Here is a 16,535-nt window from a genome sequence, read left to right as displayed (position 1 = left end):
TAGGCTTGCTGGAAGAGACAGCTTTTTAATACTGTTTTAAATTCAGACCGCATGTTAAGATGCTGGATCTCTCCCAGAAGGTAATTCCATGGTCTAGTGGTGGCCGATGAAAATGGCTTCTGGGTGACAGTTGCCAGTCTAGTTCTAGCCAGCTAAAGTAGCTGTCCCCCAGAGAACCCGAGTATATGGGGTAGGTTATAAGAGAGGAGGCGAACCTGCAGGGAACCTGGACCCAAAGCAGGTTAGGCTTTAAAGACAATAACCAATACTTTGTACTTTGTCCAGAAACTAACTGGCAGCCAGGGGAGTGATTTTAAGGTTGGTGTGATATGCTCACTCCTAGATGTACCAGCTGTCAATCTGGCTGCTTTGTTTTTAATCAACTGACATTTCTGAACTTGGTACAACAGTAACCCAATGTAGAGTGCATTGCAAAAGTCTAGCCTTGAGATTACCAGCACATGCACTACCATCTTTAGGTTTTCCAGTTCTAGGAAGGGGTGCATCATAGGCATGTTCAATGAAGACATGTGACAACACTTTCTCTGTGCCTGTTTGTAGGCTGTGGAACACCATGAGATGCTAAGTTGGTCCTCATTCTGCTCTGCTGTCTTAAGCAGGTGATGGCATTTAACTAGTTTCTGTGGAAAGTTCGTCTAGCCCTGGTGCTGTACATCTATCCATGTTGTTATTGTAAATTGTTTTATGCTATTTTAATAGGATATTTATTTTATGGTTTTAAACGGGTTTTACTAGACTGCTTGGTTTTTGAATCCATATTATGAAACACTGTGGGTCTTATATTGGGAGAAAGACAGGATATGAATGAAATAAATGGATAGGATAGGTCAATATCTGGGTAAAGCATGTGCAGTACTTTATCAGTGAGCTACCAGTTATTCTTAAGACATCCTTTTTTGCTGATGATGGTTTTGATGTGCAAATCACTAAATAGCTTGTGCCTTACCACTGAAGCAAACTTTTTGAACATACATATTTATTTAGAAGTGAGATTAAGCAGATATGCAGTGATTTTATTCTAATGCTGCACTGTTCAGTTTTAATATCCAACTGATTTATACATTTTATTGCATTTTTAATTTTAGTAAAAATCAGAATGGAAAACCTAACAACCAGAGAGTATGAAATAAAAATAAAAGTACAGTTTTTTGAGCCAGACTAAAAGAATTGTTTGAGGCACATTCACAGCCTGATAAATCTTTCAAAGGACAGAGAATTCTTCACAGGCAAACATATTTATATGATTTTTCAGTGCCAGCAGTCAGAACAAATATGACAGGGTGAAGACATAGAGCTGACATCAGAACAGCAAATACTCCCTGTCTTAATATACAAACCAGAACTAATTTTTTGTTCAAGAACAAGTACTACTATGAACAAAAATGTCAAGCTTCATCATGGTTTTACTTAAGCACCAAAGAACTTCACATAGTGTACTACATTAATAAAATAAATTATTTCAGTCACGCAAAATGGATTTTGAATAAACACTACATAACCCTTCTCATTCATCACTACAGATACATTTCCAGAAATACCTGAAGTTATTCATTAGCTATATGAATCAACCGATTGGCAGATGGGTAGATTTTAAGAGTAGGAGGTGTGCATTTTCCACCTCAGTCAGACTGTTGTGGCTTCATTTTGCTCTGTTTTTCAGAGTGTGGCTTCAATCCAGTTTCTGCCCACTTTGGAAGTGTGCATCCTCTCAATGCCCCGCTTTCAAAGCGGGTGGAACCTGCTTTGTTTGGCCTGTCTGTTTCATCCCAGGGTTTCTTGACACTTGAGAAATGCAATTTCTGACTATGAGGTGAAACAGATGGCCCCTTTGAGCCAGCTTGAGGCTGGCTGGGGGACATGGTGTTTAGATGCACCATGCCCCCAAGCCACACAACTTGAAGGCACACAACAGCAACAACAACAACAACAACAACAGGTGAGATAAAGCAGAAGCTCTTCACAGACTACAAGGCTTAGGGTCAAATACTAAGACAAGTTATATATCCTGTAAAATTTGCAAGATTTTCCAACATAAAGTTTTAGTTCCGCTCTGGTGCCCCAACAAAGTACAGTTTCCAGAATCTCATAACATTGAGCCATGACCGTTAAAGTGGGGTCAAACTGGATTATTTCTGCAGTGCGGATGCAGCCTATGTTGTCCAAAAGAAACAAATAAAAAGTACCAGGCATTTTCCCAGTCTTCTGGAGTAGGTTTTGGGAGTGCATAGAAGTATGTGGTGGTGAAGAAGGCTCATCCTTCTCCCAGTTCTACTGAGGAAACAGTCATTATCAGCAGATGCACCTCACCAGACTCAGACCATAAACAACAACTCTAACATAGTACAGAAGAGACAGGGTACAACTCGAGCATCACAGTGACATTACTGAGAACGATTCATCCCTACAATTTCCCCCCCAAAAAACCCATTCTTATCAACATCCTTACAATGATGTTGCTATGGCTACATTAGTGTATATTGGCCTGTACCCTATCAAAGTTACACACATAAATGCTTTGGCTAGTACTGATGGAGAGGTATTGTAGCAAAACATAATAAGTAACTCTGATGTACCAGCAGTGCTAGGCTGATGTCATAGGCACATATTTTACATTGCAAATATTTAGGGTCCAAGGATATACATGCTTTAATTGTTACAGCTGAGAAGATAAAATAAGAAAACATCACAATTCATGCATAGCTTTGATGCTGTAGGAATGAGGCTGATGTCACAGGCGTACATTTTACAGTGTAAATATTTAGGGCCCAAATATTTATCAAGTGTGGCACAATACATTTTCAAGTAATTTATTATCATTTGCCTTCTGTTGTTTATTAACTTGCACTCCTAAGCAGTCATTTTTGTAAATGAAAATAAGCCTGTAACTAGGGCGGGGAGACTTTACTATGGCCCTGAAAATGCAGAGTGTAAAGTGCACCTTTGGTTGGCATAATGCTAGCATACTATGTAAGAGGTTATGAAGGAAAGGGTTAAGAACAGAAAAGTACACTGATCTCAATGAGTCTGCCTTACATATGACGATGTCTGGATCCAACCTATACTGTGTTACTGATTTATCCTTCTAATGTCTTGCATATTATAAATGTACTATAAATAGAAAAATTAACTCTACAGATGAGTTTCAAAGTAATTAACAAACAAGAATTATGGTCTAATTCGCAATCCCAAGTAGAGTTGACTTGATTTAATCAGTGGGAATCTGATAAATCTTTAACACCTATGGGAGTTGACTCAGCAAGCTGACTCAGCAAACTCACTCTAATTCAGATTAGGAATTGGATTTAGGGTAATTGCTTTAAATAATGGCCAGGATATCAACATTTGAATGCCAGTTACTACAAAAATTTACTTTTGAATTATCCTTATAGCTCTGTTTTAGAATCCAATGATTTCATAGCTTTCACACTCAAAATGTACTTTTATTTTAACTGTAAGTGCATAAGGGAAAGTCCACTGTACAGACTATTATAATAGAGAACGTATTAATTTCAGTGTAAAACTACCTTTTCTCTAAAATCATGGCCTTCTTGGGGCAGTACGATAAAACATATGATGAAGAAGGTATGATTAAAACACACTAATACATGTAAATTCTGGCACATAGATCATAAAAACGAATCAAATCTAGTTTATATCTAAATTTCAATCAGTATGCAAAATTCAGAATAAGTCCAGATGTAGGTTATATGCCATCTTTATGGGAAACAAACCTTCTCATAGGTTCTCCTCCTACCTAAACGTCTAATAATATATTTCTCTCAAGTATGTCTTCTGCTATGTTACTATATCACCAGTTATATTTGAAAAGATAAAAGACAAATATTAAAAAAGGCTTCATATAGAAGATACAAAATTGAATTGTTGAATCCTGCTGAATCTCGAACTGAAATGTTCACATGCTGAACTGAAAAAAACAATGTCCTTACAACAGTGATATTTAAGCTCTTTATCTTTGGAACCTCCTTTACATCTACATGTGGACATCTTGCCCGCTCACCCGATGTAATATATGAATTAAATATTTTGTTTATTTAGTGTGCACGTTATGTCATATTTTAACATTTTATAAGGAGATAACACAGTTCAAATTAGAACAGTTTTATATAAGTAAATTCAGTATTTAACTCAAAGCATATGTAAATTTTACACATAAAAAGTTTGGGAAGAGGAAGAATCATGGCCTCCAAGTCATATGCATGCCCCCTGAGCAACTCTCATGCCTCCCCACCCCACCATTTGAGAATTACTTCCTTACAAGATGGCTGGGCAAAGTGCAGGCTCAGGTTTCTAAGGCCATTTCTGCAGCCCCAATCTCAATTCTCACTGCATTTGTGTGTGTGCGTGCGCAAAAAAGTCACTAACCACTCTATAACCTTCCAAGAGCAGGAGTTATGCAATAAATGGGGCACTGCCCCTCCCAGTTTCCTTCCTAAACCTTCCAATGAAAACAGAAGTGGATTTCCCTTCATTTTTTCATGGTCTTTTGGGGGAAATATTTTTCACCTGTAATGAGACCTGGGGTAGAAAATTGGTCCCCGGGCCACTGAAAGTTAACCACCTGTGTTTAGAAAAAATGTGCTTTGACTTAACCATTCAGTAAGCAACCGATATGGAGGACATATGTCAACAGGACACTAGAAGGATGCAGTGGAGAACTTAATGCAGAATAATTCCAGACACAGCTTTCATGGATCAATCTGCTAATATTATATCATGTAATATGATCTACTATACTGATAAGATGCTCAATAATTTAAAAGAGACTGATAATATGACCATATTATTCTGGTAAAATTGGGTAGAATTAAAAACTTAACAGATTTTATCTGTTCTGAAGAGTTCTTAGTTAAACTTGATTTTATAAAGTCAACAGAACTCACTTAACAGTCCAAGTAAGACTGTCCATATTACTCTGGCAATTTAATACGAGACTGTTCAGTACAACAAACTTCTGGTTTCTCTAAGTCTACTTCACGTGTTGCATTACTTCCTTTGGCACCATACTTTTAATCCAAATAGTTGTGTCAAAAGAAAGAGTCTCCCTTTGTACAAGAACTATGCAAGTGTGCATGCCATGGCAAAATATCCTAGTGCGTCTGTGATGCCACATTGGCATCAGTGGGTTTCAGAAACACAAAATCAAATAAATGATTGCTGTTAATATGCATAATATCATGTATTTAGATTATGACTTCCTTGAGCAATACGTTCAAAAAGTAATTGATTAGATTTATATAATCTACTTGCAAACATGGTTTGTCTGTTTTCTTGTGCCAATGTTGCTGAATGCTTCCCAACACCATTTGTTTCTAATTCTGATGAGTACAGAATTTAACCTGGGCATATTTAAACACAAGGCATATTATAAGCCCACAACTTTTCAGTTTCAAAATAAACTGCAATAACCAAAGACTATTATTATAGATACATTTTCAAGTTGTCTGATACTTGTGCACTCCTGTATACAAAATAGATGGCACATGTATATACATAGAAAATAATTCCCTTCTTTTATAGAAAATGTTGAAGTTGAGAAATATATACATCATCTAACATTGTCGCAGAACTAAATAAACACTGAATAGTAATTTGTCTTTTAACCTGAAACTAATAAAGGTTGTTTATTGCAATGTACGTTTGGAAGCTGAAAAGAAGCAAAAAAAAATGAAATTGTTATTCTCTGTGCCTAAAGCATGACATGTTGAAGATGACAAGTACTTTCCCACAGCAAAAGAAATGTAAAGCAGAGGTCTCCACAAGTTGGTAGTGGACACACCAAAGAAATAAATTGAATCACATGAATTTCAGCTGTCTTTTATAACCTAAAACATAAACCACAGCAATTGAAGTTGGTTCTTGAGAAGAGAAGACATTACTGTGTTGTGTGGCAATCATGTGACGACAAGCACACAGGCCAGCTTGGAAGAGGTTCTAGCTAAATAAAGCTTGAAAGAAGTTCTAGCTAAAATAAAACTCCCTAAGATAGTAAGCTTAAATCTCAGCTTTTTCACCTATAAATTTAACAGTCATGCAGTTTATATTATGAGTAACACTGGAGTGAAAACTGGAATCATGGTCCTACCAGTTTGGCTGAGCTGTGAGGTACTTCTGCTTTTCCGTGAAAGACCCACGATTGCTACCATCTTTGCACCAATGCTGGAGCGCCGTTTTTTGCCGCCTGCACCCACAGTGCCCACTGCTGTGTCAGATTGGCTGCCATCATTCTTCTCTATCGTGTACATCTCTCCGCTGATGCTGGTGCTTTTAGTTATGTTCTGTCCTGAAGCACCCATCTGTCTGCTTTGCATTTTGGATGTAAAGACACTATCAGCCGGCAGAGGAATATACAATGCAGTAAAAAAAAGTAAAAGGAAGAAGACAGAAAAGGAAGGTTTCAGATGGAAATCTAAGGGAAACTATAGGGACAAGCAACTAAGGCGGCAATTCTATGCTTCTTGAAAGTAAATTCCATTGAACTCAATTGAACTTACTTCTCAGTAGACATGTATAAAATTGCACTGCAATTCATCAGTAGCAGAAGCACTACAATGCACATCTTTCACATTTCAAGCCACCTTCAGAGTTCATTCATTTATCTCAAGATATAGCTGACAGGTAAAGCAAGGACTGACACTATTTACACACAGTATGTCAAACTGGGTGTGACACAAATCTGAAAAATACACTACACATTTATTATATATTATTATGGAATTAATATTCATGTATTTTATAGCAAAACATTCACTTGTTAGACGAGTGATGGCATATGTACAATTTGCTATTAAACATCATTCTCCATATTAAGAAAAATATTATTTTGGTAAGAGAGCTGAAATAAAACAAGTACAGAAAGGAGCAGCCCCTTGCACATCTCTTTTCGAACTAAAATATCTTAACTGTAGATTCATACCAATTTAATTTTTATACTATGTGTGTATTGTCTTCTTAATGGAAGATATGTCTTGATGTCTTGATATTGTTGATCAAAACTGCTTACCTGCAATTGTTGCCCTTTAAGAGGGAACTACATAGTCATACTTATCTTCCCCCTTTAAGTGCACCATGGAAAGCTCTTCCGTAGTGAGCTTTGGCCTTTGGCAGTGGCCCAAGACAGGAGAAACTCTGCATAGGACAGCCTCTTTCAGCTTGGGACAAAACCCAAATGAAGTGATAGAAATATAGAGAACATGGGCTCTGAGAGCAGAGGTGGCCAGGAGTGTGATTTTGTGTAAACTATGTACAACATGCATGGTTCATGGTAACTCTTTTCTTTTCATGGTATTGTATGCAGACACGAATGTGGAAACATATACAGGTAGCTAACAAGCTCCCTTAAATAGGAAGAAGAAAAGGATGGTTCAGATACTCAAAGTCCCATAGGAGCCTAAGACTACCCCATTGGTAGTCTTCAAATGTATTCTGGTAGACTGCAGAAACAGCAGCTTCTCATCCATATCTGCCACATTACTACCGTATATACACAACTATAAATCGACCTCATGTATAAGTCAAGGGCAGGTTTGTGGGCCAAAATTATGGATTTTGCTATGACCTGTAGATATATCAAGGGTAAAACTTAGGGGCATAGAAAAAGGATCTAAAGGATAAGTAAAAGAAATACAGTGCCAAAAATTTTACAAAATCACAGCAGACATAACTGTTTGTGCTCACACTAAAGGCTGGATGGATGAGAGAGAAGAAGACATCAGTGCTTTCAGAACAGATTACACTATTGATTTTCACCAGGGGTTGGTTACATTTTTATGCGTTAAAGTACAGTACTAAGTCAACTCTGTTTTTTGGATCACTTTTTTGACTAAAATTTCTAGACTTATTTACAGTACCTCACTGAAAATCCCCCCCAAATATAGCTATCTTCCTTTGCTTGTTATAAGTGTATGACTTCAGTGGAGTTAGAACTGTCCTGGGACACAAACAGCTTCAGTGGAATACTATATCATATTCTAGAATGATAAGCAAACTACACTCTTGCGCATCTGCTATTCATTTTGCATATCATTGTTCAAGTTAGAACCACACTAAAGGATAAGAAGAGAAATGGGAAGAAAACAAGTGGCTTAAATCCTCTGAAATCATGTTTCTAAAGGCTCAAAAAGGGAAGGATATGAATTAGGTAGTCCATATGTAATTAGATAAGTTTCTTGTCCCCATGGCAGCCCTGGATTCATTAACAAAACCAGCAAACAACAGTTCCGAGGAGTTCACAAGAAGAATCATATGTGATTCTTGTTCAAAGGCAAAATGCATATACTTGTTTCTGTTAGTATAATACTGATTTTATAAGCTGCTGCTTTAATTCAGGAAATCATATGATCTTAAGCATAGGTGCCTTAAGCATAGGTGCAAAGACACACTTTGGCCTTCCACCAGTGCTGATACTAAATCTTAAAAACACTGTAGTCAGAGAAACAAAACTTTGTAGTTCTTTGCTAGCAAGTTCACCCTTCCTATACTGTTCTAGGTGAGTTACAGGGCTGGACTGGAGGTCAGAAGAGTCCATGTGGGGCAGACCAAATTGTCCTTCCCAGCTTACTGGTGTCATAAAGCCTGTCTCAAATTTATGATAATCAAGTGTGGTAGTAATTTAGCACATGTAGTTATCTAGCCAGAATGACAGGGACAATATGCTATGAGCCAGCTAAAAGTGAGAAGTGTCTCCAAACAGACAAAGGCAATGCCACAGGTCCTGCAATATACAAAAAACTGAAACTAGACCCAACCAACAAAATCACCAGGAAAGCAAATGCCCTGATCAAAAACCCCTCAATTCAGCTAACCGCAAGACAAAGTTTGTGCAAATCTGAGGCTTTCCTACCAAGACTGTATGGACTTCCCAAGATCCACAAGGATTCCATTCCACTCCGATCCATAGTGAGTGCCATTGGATCCCCACATATGAGTTGACCAAGTTTCTGGCCACACAATTACAAACCCATATAGGGCAAACCCCTCACTATATCAAGGGCTCAGCTCACTTCATAGGAAAAATCAATAACCTAGAGCTTAAACCTGGAAACATACTAATCATGTGGTCTCCTTGTTCACAAAAGTCCCCATAATGGACACCATGGCATCCAGAAGACATCACAGTGCTGTTCGAACATTGCCTCACCACAAGCGATTTCCAGTGGGACAATGGATTCTACGAATAGAGGGAAGGGGTAGCAATGGGAAGCGCTCTGAACCCTGTGATGGCAAACTTTTACATGGAACTCTTTGAAAAGCAAGCCCTGGAAACACACCAAAAAAGCCCACAACATAGTTCTGATATATGGATAACACTTTCACCATTTGGAGCCACGGAGAAGAAGATCTGGGTGTGTTTCTGAACCATCTGAACAACATCCACCCTAACATCCAGTTCACAATGGAAAAAGAAAAGGAAGGAACACTGCCATTCTTGGATGTCCTAGTCATCCACAAACTGAAGCAATGTTTGGGCCACACAGTATACAAAAAACACACGGACAGATACCTGCATAAGAACTCCAACCATCACCCAGGACAAAAAAGAAGCACAATAAAAACACTGGTAGACCAGGCAAAAAGGATCTGTGAACCCCATTTCTTGGAAGATGAACTGAAGCACCTAGACTGGGCTCATCAGGCTAATGGTTATTTCAACTCAGACATCAGAAGGGCTGCCAGACCCTGAAAAACCTAGAGAAGTGAAGACAACCACCCAAAGGGAAGGTATTTTTACCATACATCAAAATAATCATGGGCAGAATAGGGAAACTGGTGAGGAAACACAACCTCCAAATGGTTTATAAACCAACCAAGAAATTCTAGCAAATGCTGCACTTAGTGAAAGACAAGAGAAACCCTTTCAGAGCCGCAGGAGTTTACCTCATACCATGCAGCTGCGGACAAGTCTACACAGGGACCACCAAACATAGTGTTCAAACACAGATCAAGGAACATGAGAGACACTGCAGACTGAGTCAGCCTGAAAAATCAGCAGTAGCAAAACACATTTTAAACCATCCTGGGCATAAAATGCTGTCTGAAAACACTGACATTCTGGACCATGCCAACAACTACCAGGTCAGAATGCACACGGAAGCCACTGAAATCCACAATACCTGTACAACTTCAACAGGAAAGAAGAAACCCTTAAAGGGAACAAAATTTGGCTATCAGTCTTGAAAAACAGCAAAATCAGGACTCAGCAAATGCAAATGAGAAACCACCCAGGGTCAGGGGTTTTCCCAGTAGACGATGGCCCGGTACAGACAGGTGGGAAGTGTCGTCCTCAGGCCAAACTTAGGACTTGGGAGTGTGCAGTAATCACACACTCCCGAGCCCTAGCGTGCAGCAGTGGGGCCATCACATGGGGGCCACCATGATGGCACAAGCACAGTGCTGCATCTGCATGTCGGGGTACCCCACTTGCATCATTGATATGCCATAGTGTGTTAATGGCACACTGATGGAGGTGCCCATGCATGCCAAAAAACATCACTTTTAGCAGGTTCTTTTTGGTGTGGAGGGAGCCTGCAGAGTTTGGTTGCTGCGGGCTCCCTCAGGAGCAAAAACGGGCAGCTCCACCTTGCCCTTTTGGGGCAGTCTGTTGAGCCCCATAGATCACTAATTAAGTAGACACTAATCCTCTTTGCACATCCTCCAACACTGAGGCCTTGCCACCACCAACAGAACAATACACAGATTAACATTGAAATCACTCCTTCCTAGCCAGGGTAACACAGTATGTATATATAAATATCCAACTCTCTTCCATGCCAGCATTCTCGGAAGATGCCAGCCACAGATGCAGGCGATACACTAAGAATAAACTCTTCTAGAACATGGCCATATAGCCTGAAAAACGCACAAAAAACTATGGATGCCAGCCATTAAAGCCTTCAATTTCACATGAGAAGTGTCTATTGGAAAGTAGTGCCATTCATTTTTTCCTTTAAAAATGTTCATGAGCACATGCATTCTGTATAAAACGAGTTATCTCATTCATTCTATGACTACAGAATAGCACCTTGGATTGCAAAAACAATTTATTTGAAACAATTATGGTTCTTCTTTTGTTAACTTTGAAAGACACTGATACATTATGAATTTATGAGGCCTACTCAGATACATAAAGGAGCCCTGGTGGCGCAGTGGTTAAATGCCTGTACTGCAGCCATTCACTCGAAACCACAAAGTTGCAAGTTCAAGACCAGCAAAAGGGCCCAAGCTCGATTCAGGCTTGCATCCTTCTGAGGTCGCTAAAATGAGTACCCAGGCTGTTGGGGGCAAATTAGCTTACTTGCTAATTAGCTTACTTGCTGTTCACCGCTATGATCTTTGGAATAGCGGTATATAAATAAATAAATAAATAAAAACAAAAAACATTATCAGGAGTCATGCCCACTAAAGAAATGTGTTATAACCACTCACTTTGAAGAGAAGATTAAAATAATCCGATTGTGTTTTTTTTTTAATGAAACAATCTGGAGATCACGTTGGCTGCATCTGAACTGCAGAATTAATGCAGCTTGACACTGCTTTAACTGTCATAGATCAATGCTATGGAATTCTGGGATTTGTACTTTTGTGAGATATTTAGCCTTCTCTGTCAGAGAGCTCTGATGCCACAACAAACTACAAATCCCAGGATTCCACAGAATGGAGCCATGACAATTAAAGTGATGACCATTAATTCTGCATTGTGGCAGTAGCCACGAATACTGTTTACTAGATAATAAGGGTTCAGTATCTTGGACTTTATGATATCCTGACCAAGCGTATGACTGGATGTGAATGATCTTTGATTAGCTCTCTTTGGAAGTGTTGTCATCTTTATTGAGCTGTAGCCCTGTCACCTTTATGATGTCATACAGATATAGAAAAAAGGCCAGATCTTACAATAATAATAATATTAGTAATAAATATAATCAGGCAGCTGATTTTTAAAGTAGAAAATAAGTAACCTGTGAGACTAGTCCACTATTAGGCATATCTTACATGATAAAAAGCTAACAGCTTTTGTGGTAGACACATACATTTCAAATGTAATGCCAATTATGATGCTCCTGCCATTAATAACTATTTTACAGGCAGCGTTGTTCTGCCCCTGCAAAGCATCCATGCTTTAGAAGAGTAACTAAAATTATGTGCTTTGGGATACATAATTGAATTAGATAAATTTAATCATGTGTTCAGCTCCAGTTGAAGTCATGTTCATCCTTAAATGATTTTTCTAAACAGGAGGAAAAAAGAATACACCCCAGCTTAAAGCCAGCAATAAAACATTAAAATCAAGAAATGTGAAGTGAATCATTCAGCTGAATTACAGCATGACCCTGAAAGCAAAACTAAAAAATGCAGATTTTTTAAAATCATGCCATATAAATAATATAGAAAGGGCTATTTTCATAGTGCTTCAAATTGGAGGCAACATATTGTAAAAAATATATGAGATAAGAGAAATCATGACACAGCCTCAATTTAAGAAGATACAGTTTTATTCAATAAATTAAAAACTTGTTATAGAGAAGATCCCTCTAATTAGCAACCACACCAGAAGTCAAGAAAGCTCAATATAAATTCTGTTATAGAGAAGCAGGGTGATAATGATTTCGGAAATAACATTAGGGGATAATTTTAAATAGCCAGGAACACCATGTGACAGTTAAATTAAGATACACTATTAACTAAAGTGTATTTGATTTGTCTTCTACAACCATTGTAATCTCCAATTAACATAATCCTGAAGTAATTTTGTTTTCACTTTTGAGCTTTACAAGTGTGATTCTTAATTAGAAAAACAATTAAAAAGGAAAAAAATATAATTGTGGAAGAAATATATTATGCTGATTTGCAAGAGTGTACAAAGACAGCATGTATTTTTCAGCTGCGGGATGTGTGTGTGTGTGTGTGTGTGTGTGTGTGTACTTCAACTGCTAAGTATTTGAAGCAGAAGAAGGGTATATGGGGATGGAGACTTTGTAATGCCTAACCCTAGTGCTGATTTTCCATTCAAATTCCTTTCTTCTACCTGATTTGTTGTACTCCTTCAAGGGAAATGTTATTGGTACATTACACAGGGAAGGGTGTAGTTACAATGTGTTGTGCCCCACTTTTAAAAAGTAATGAAACTATAAATAAAGCTAAAAACCATATGCAAAATAATATTGGGATGAAGGGGTAAAATAGACAGGCAGCTAGCAGTGGCCTCTGGCCGTTCCAGCTGCAATTGGGCCACGATTGGCCCAGAACCTCAGGGAGCACACGTCCTGCTCTCAAAGTGGGCCACCATCACAGTCCCGAATGGGAATTCTTCATGCTGTGTGTGTCTGTTTAGCTCTACAATGGGAAAAAACTAATTTTGAAAACTAAACATTAAAAAAGCAATTGCCTAGGTCTCATGCTGAAGGCAAGAAATCTTGTGAAGGTCAGCAAATTCTCAGTGGCATGTAGACTGTCTCTACATGTCACAAAGAAAAAGACAATTAACCATCTTTCTTCACATCCCTAGTTGCCGAAGACCCACTGCATAAAAAGTTCTTTGCCTGCCAGTGGAAAAACAACAGGGACAAAATAAGTCTAGCCTCTTCCTTTAGAGAAGACTCACAGCCTGAAAACAACCACCCAAAGGCCTTCCCTCTGTTACCTCTCTGATGTAACCCTTTCCCCCTTCAAAACTTCATTTCCCTTTTAATAACCTTATTAGGCCTCTACATCATGTATAGTTAGCCACTAACCCAAGGTTTTATAAAACATTGAGTACTTTCCTGCTGTCAAGAATGTGACCCATAAAACCCTTAACATATGTACACTGTGAATTATTTTTACAAGACACTTCTATAATTTATTTGTCAAGTAGGACATATTTACAGAATCTGAATGAAGTCAAATGTCAGAAATAAAACACAAACAGCAATGAAGAAGATAAGAAGAAACAGTGGAAGATAAAGATGTCCACTTTTACCAAGTAATTATGACTTAAGAATAATTATGACCAAAAGAATCAGTGTAGGAAGCAACATTCACTAAGCATAAATGCTATGAATGACTAGGCTATCATTAGGAAATTGACTCATTCAAGTATGATTCATTGAAGAAACACTACAAATACTGTAAATGAATAGAAGCTTCTTTTTCTAGAATATTAGATTTTTTTAGCAGTATCTAACATCTAACTTTTGGTGCATTTACAGGACCACAAGCTGTATCTATGAGCACAGTAACTTTTACACAATAAACTGAAAATTAAAATTCCAGAAATATTTGATAACTTGGAAGTCAACACTCTAAAATTTTAACAATCTGATGTGGTTTAGGAAATGTCAGAACACTCCAGCTTCTGACAGTATTGTCCTATCAAGAAAAATGTTTGCTTAATAACAGTAAATCTTAACGATCCTTATTTGAAACAAACTAGCCTCATAACCCATGGCTTGAAGTTGGTTTGTTTCAACCAACCATAGTTGAGACTGTCTACAGTTTGTTACAACAATCAGCAATTAGTTTAAAACAATAGTAAAACATCTGAAATCCTCTCAATTTGGATGTGATTAAGTTGTGATTAGCATCAAAGAGTACTAAAAGCACCCAAAATTCTCTGAGCCACTGGAGAAGGTATGACTTTTTCTTATAATAATAAATCATAGGCAATTATGATATCTAAATGTTGCATATGGCAGGGACGTAGCTAGGATTTTAGGAAGGGGGGTCCAGACTAAGTGCCACCATTATAATGGGGCTTGGATGCGGCGGCGCAGCAGCACACACCATTCATTTTTCTAATGGAAGGGGGGGGGTCCGGACCCCAAGAACCCCCCCCCTTGGCTACGTCCCTGCATATGGATATACAGTCAGCCCTTCTTATACACGGATTTGTTATACACGGATTCAAGCATACACGGTTTGAAAATATTCCAAAATATAAATTTCAAAGATCAAACCTAGATTTTCCATTTTTTATAAGGGACACCGTTTTGCTCTGCCATTATATTTAATGGGACTTGAGCATCCACAGATTTTGTTATACACAGGGGATCTTGGAACCAAACACCAGCGTAAAACAAGGGTCCACTGTACTATGATTATAAAAATGGGAAACTCTACTAATAGGAAACTACTTAATAAAACTATTGTGAAATCAATACATGAATTAAGAAGACTGGACCTGATGAAGGCATCTAAGCATATTCCTTGCCTATAATAATATTACTTAAGTTTTGAGCATTAACATTTCAGTCAAATATACACATGCTCTTCTGTATGGCATGGAGCTTAATTTATGACCTCTGGACATGTTCCAATCTTACGATTTACAAGATGGGTGGTTTAAGGAGTGTGGTCCTTGCTATCAGTGGGACTTGTGGGTAGTTGTACAGTGCACACTAGTACACAGCTCAAAGCAAGCATAAAAGAGCTATTTTAACTTTGTCACAGGTAAAAGGACAGTCCGCCCAATTACCATGGTCCTGGCACTGAGTAGAGTACTAGATAAGAATACATGAAAATACATCTTGTTTTTCCAGTGCTAATGGAAGGATGGAGTGAAACTTGTTCTCTGTTGTGTGCACATGCTTGAGAAAAAGGAGTTTCTGGAATCATTTCCTCCATGGTGTTGGGACCCATCATAGCTATATGAGAGTTATGCTTTCTTTGTTATAAAACAACTGTTGCAGCCATTAAACAAAATCTTTCAGTGTCTGGCTTTGTCTCCTCTGCTTGATGTGATATCACAACTCTCTGATCAGAACAGATGATATGTGAAAGTCAGAGTTTCCCAACAGGGTGCAGTTCATGCAGGAGTGATGTGGTGATATGTCTAAAAATGTTTTTAAAAGTCCGAGGCACGTTGAAGTCATTTTGATGTTCAATAAAGTTACATTGTATTAACATATCTAAAGGTTTGCATTCGACCCTTGCATTTGATCTCTGCGTGATGGAAAGCTTGAAATCTGCTACAACAATCTGCACTGTCTATATTAATATTTTATTACATACATTTACTGTACTAATATCATTTAATTCAAGTGCACTGTGTTGTATAATACAGTGCGCTTGTGCCATATGCAGGCACACTATACACGGCTTTCAGCTTACATGGAAGCCATGCAACAATTAAATGGGTGTGCGTGCTGTCCTGATCCACAAGCATGCGCCCCATTGTTTGCAATGGGGTGCAAGCATACACAGATATCCCCTTATGTGGAGTGATCCAGAACGAATCCCCTGCACAAGGGAAGGGCCTGCTGCATTATTTAAACATTTGCCCTAAATTCAAATGTAAGTTCTAACTAGAATAAACTCAACAGTATCAACATTAACTTGATAAACTTGTGTACTTTCATTGATTCAATGGCACTGCTATCATTGGATGTAATTATTAAGTTTAGACTACCAATACTTTTTGCTTACTTTTTATGCAGAGTCCCTAATGGGATGTGAGGTATTTAAGTAAAGTGCAAAGTTTCAGAATCAGTTGGTGGCTTGAGTCTTATTTCTGCAACTAA

General features: G+C 38.1%; 1 protein-coding gene across 6 annotated transcripts in view; it reads right to left on the bottom strand.

The window, feature by feature from the left end:
- Window positions 1–16,535, bottom strand: part of RIMS2 (regulating synaptic membrane exocytosis 2) — a 464,483-nt gene that overhangs the window by 27,779 nt on the left and 420,169 nt on the right. For 5 of the 6 annotated variants that reach the window (XM_042462971.1, XM_042462968.1, XM_042462970.1 and 2 more), the window contains one exon: window positions 6,125–6,366. The exons of the other annotated variant lie outside the window; for it this stretch is intronic. In XM_042462971.1, coding sequence (XP_042318905.1) covers window positions 6,125–6,366 — 242 coding nt within the window. The remainder of the gene's footprint in view (window positions 1–6,124; window positions 6,367–16,535) is intronic. 6 annotated transcript variants of the gene reach the window in all.

Source organism: Sceloporus undulatus, chromosome 4 (assembly GCF_019175285.1).
Source record: "Sceloporus undulatus isolate JIND9_A2432 ecotype Alabama chromosome 4, SceUnd_v1.1, whole genome shotgun sequence".
NCBI lineage: Eukaryota > Metazoa > Chordata > Lepidosauria > Squamata > Phrynosomatidae > Sceloporus > Sceloporus undulatus.
This window is presented reverse-complemented; position numbering and strand designations above follow the sequence as displayed.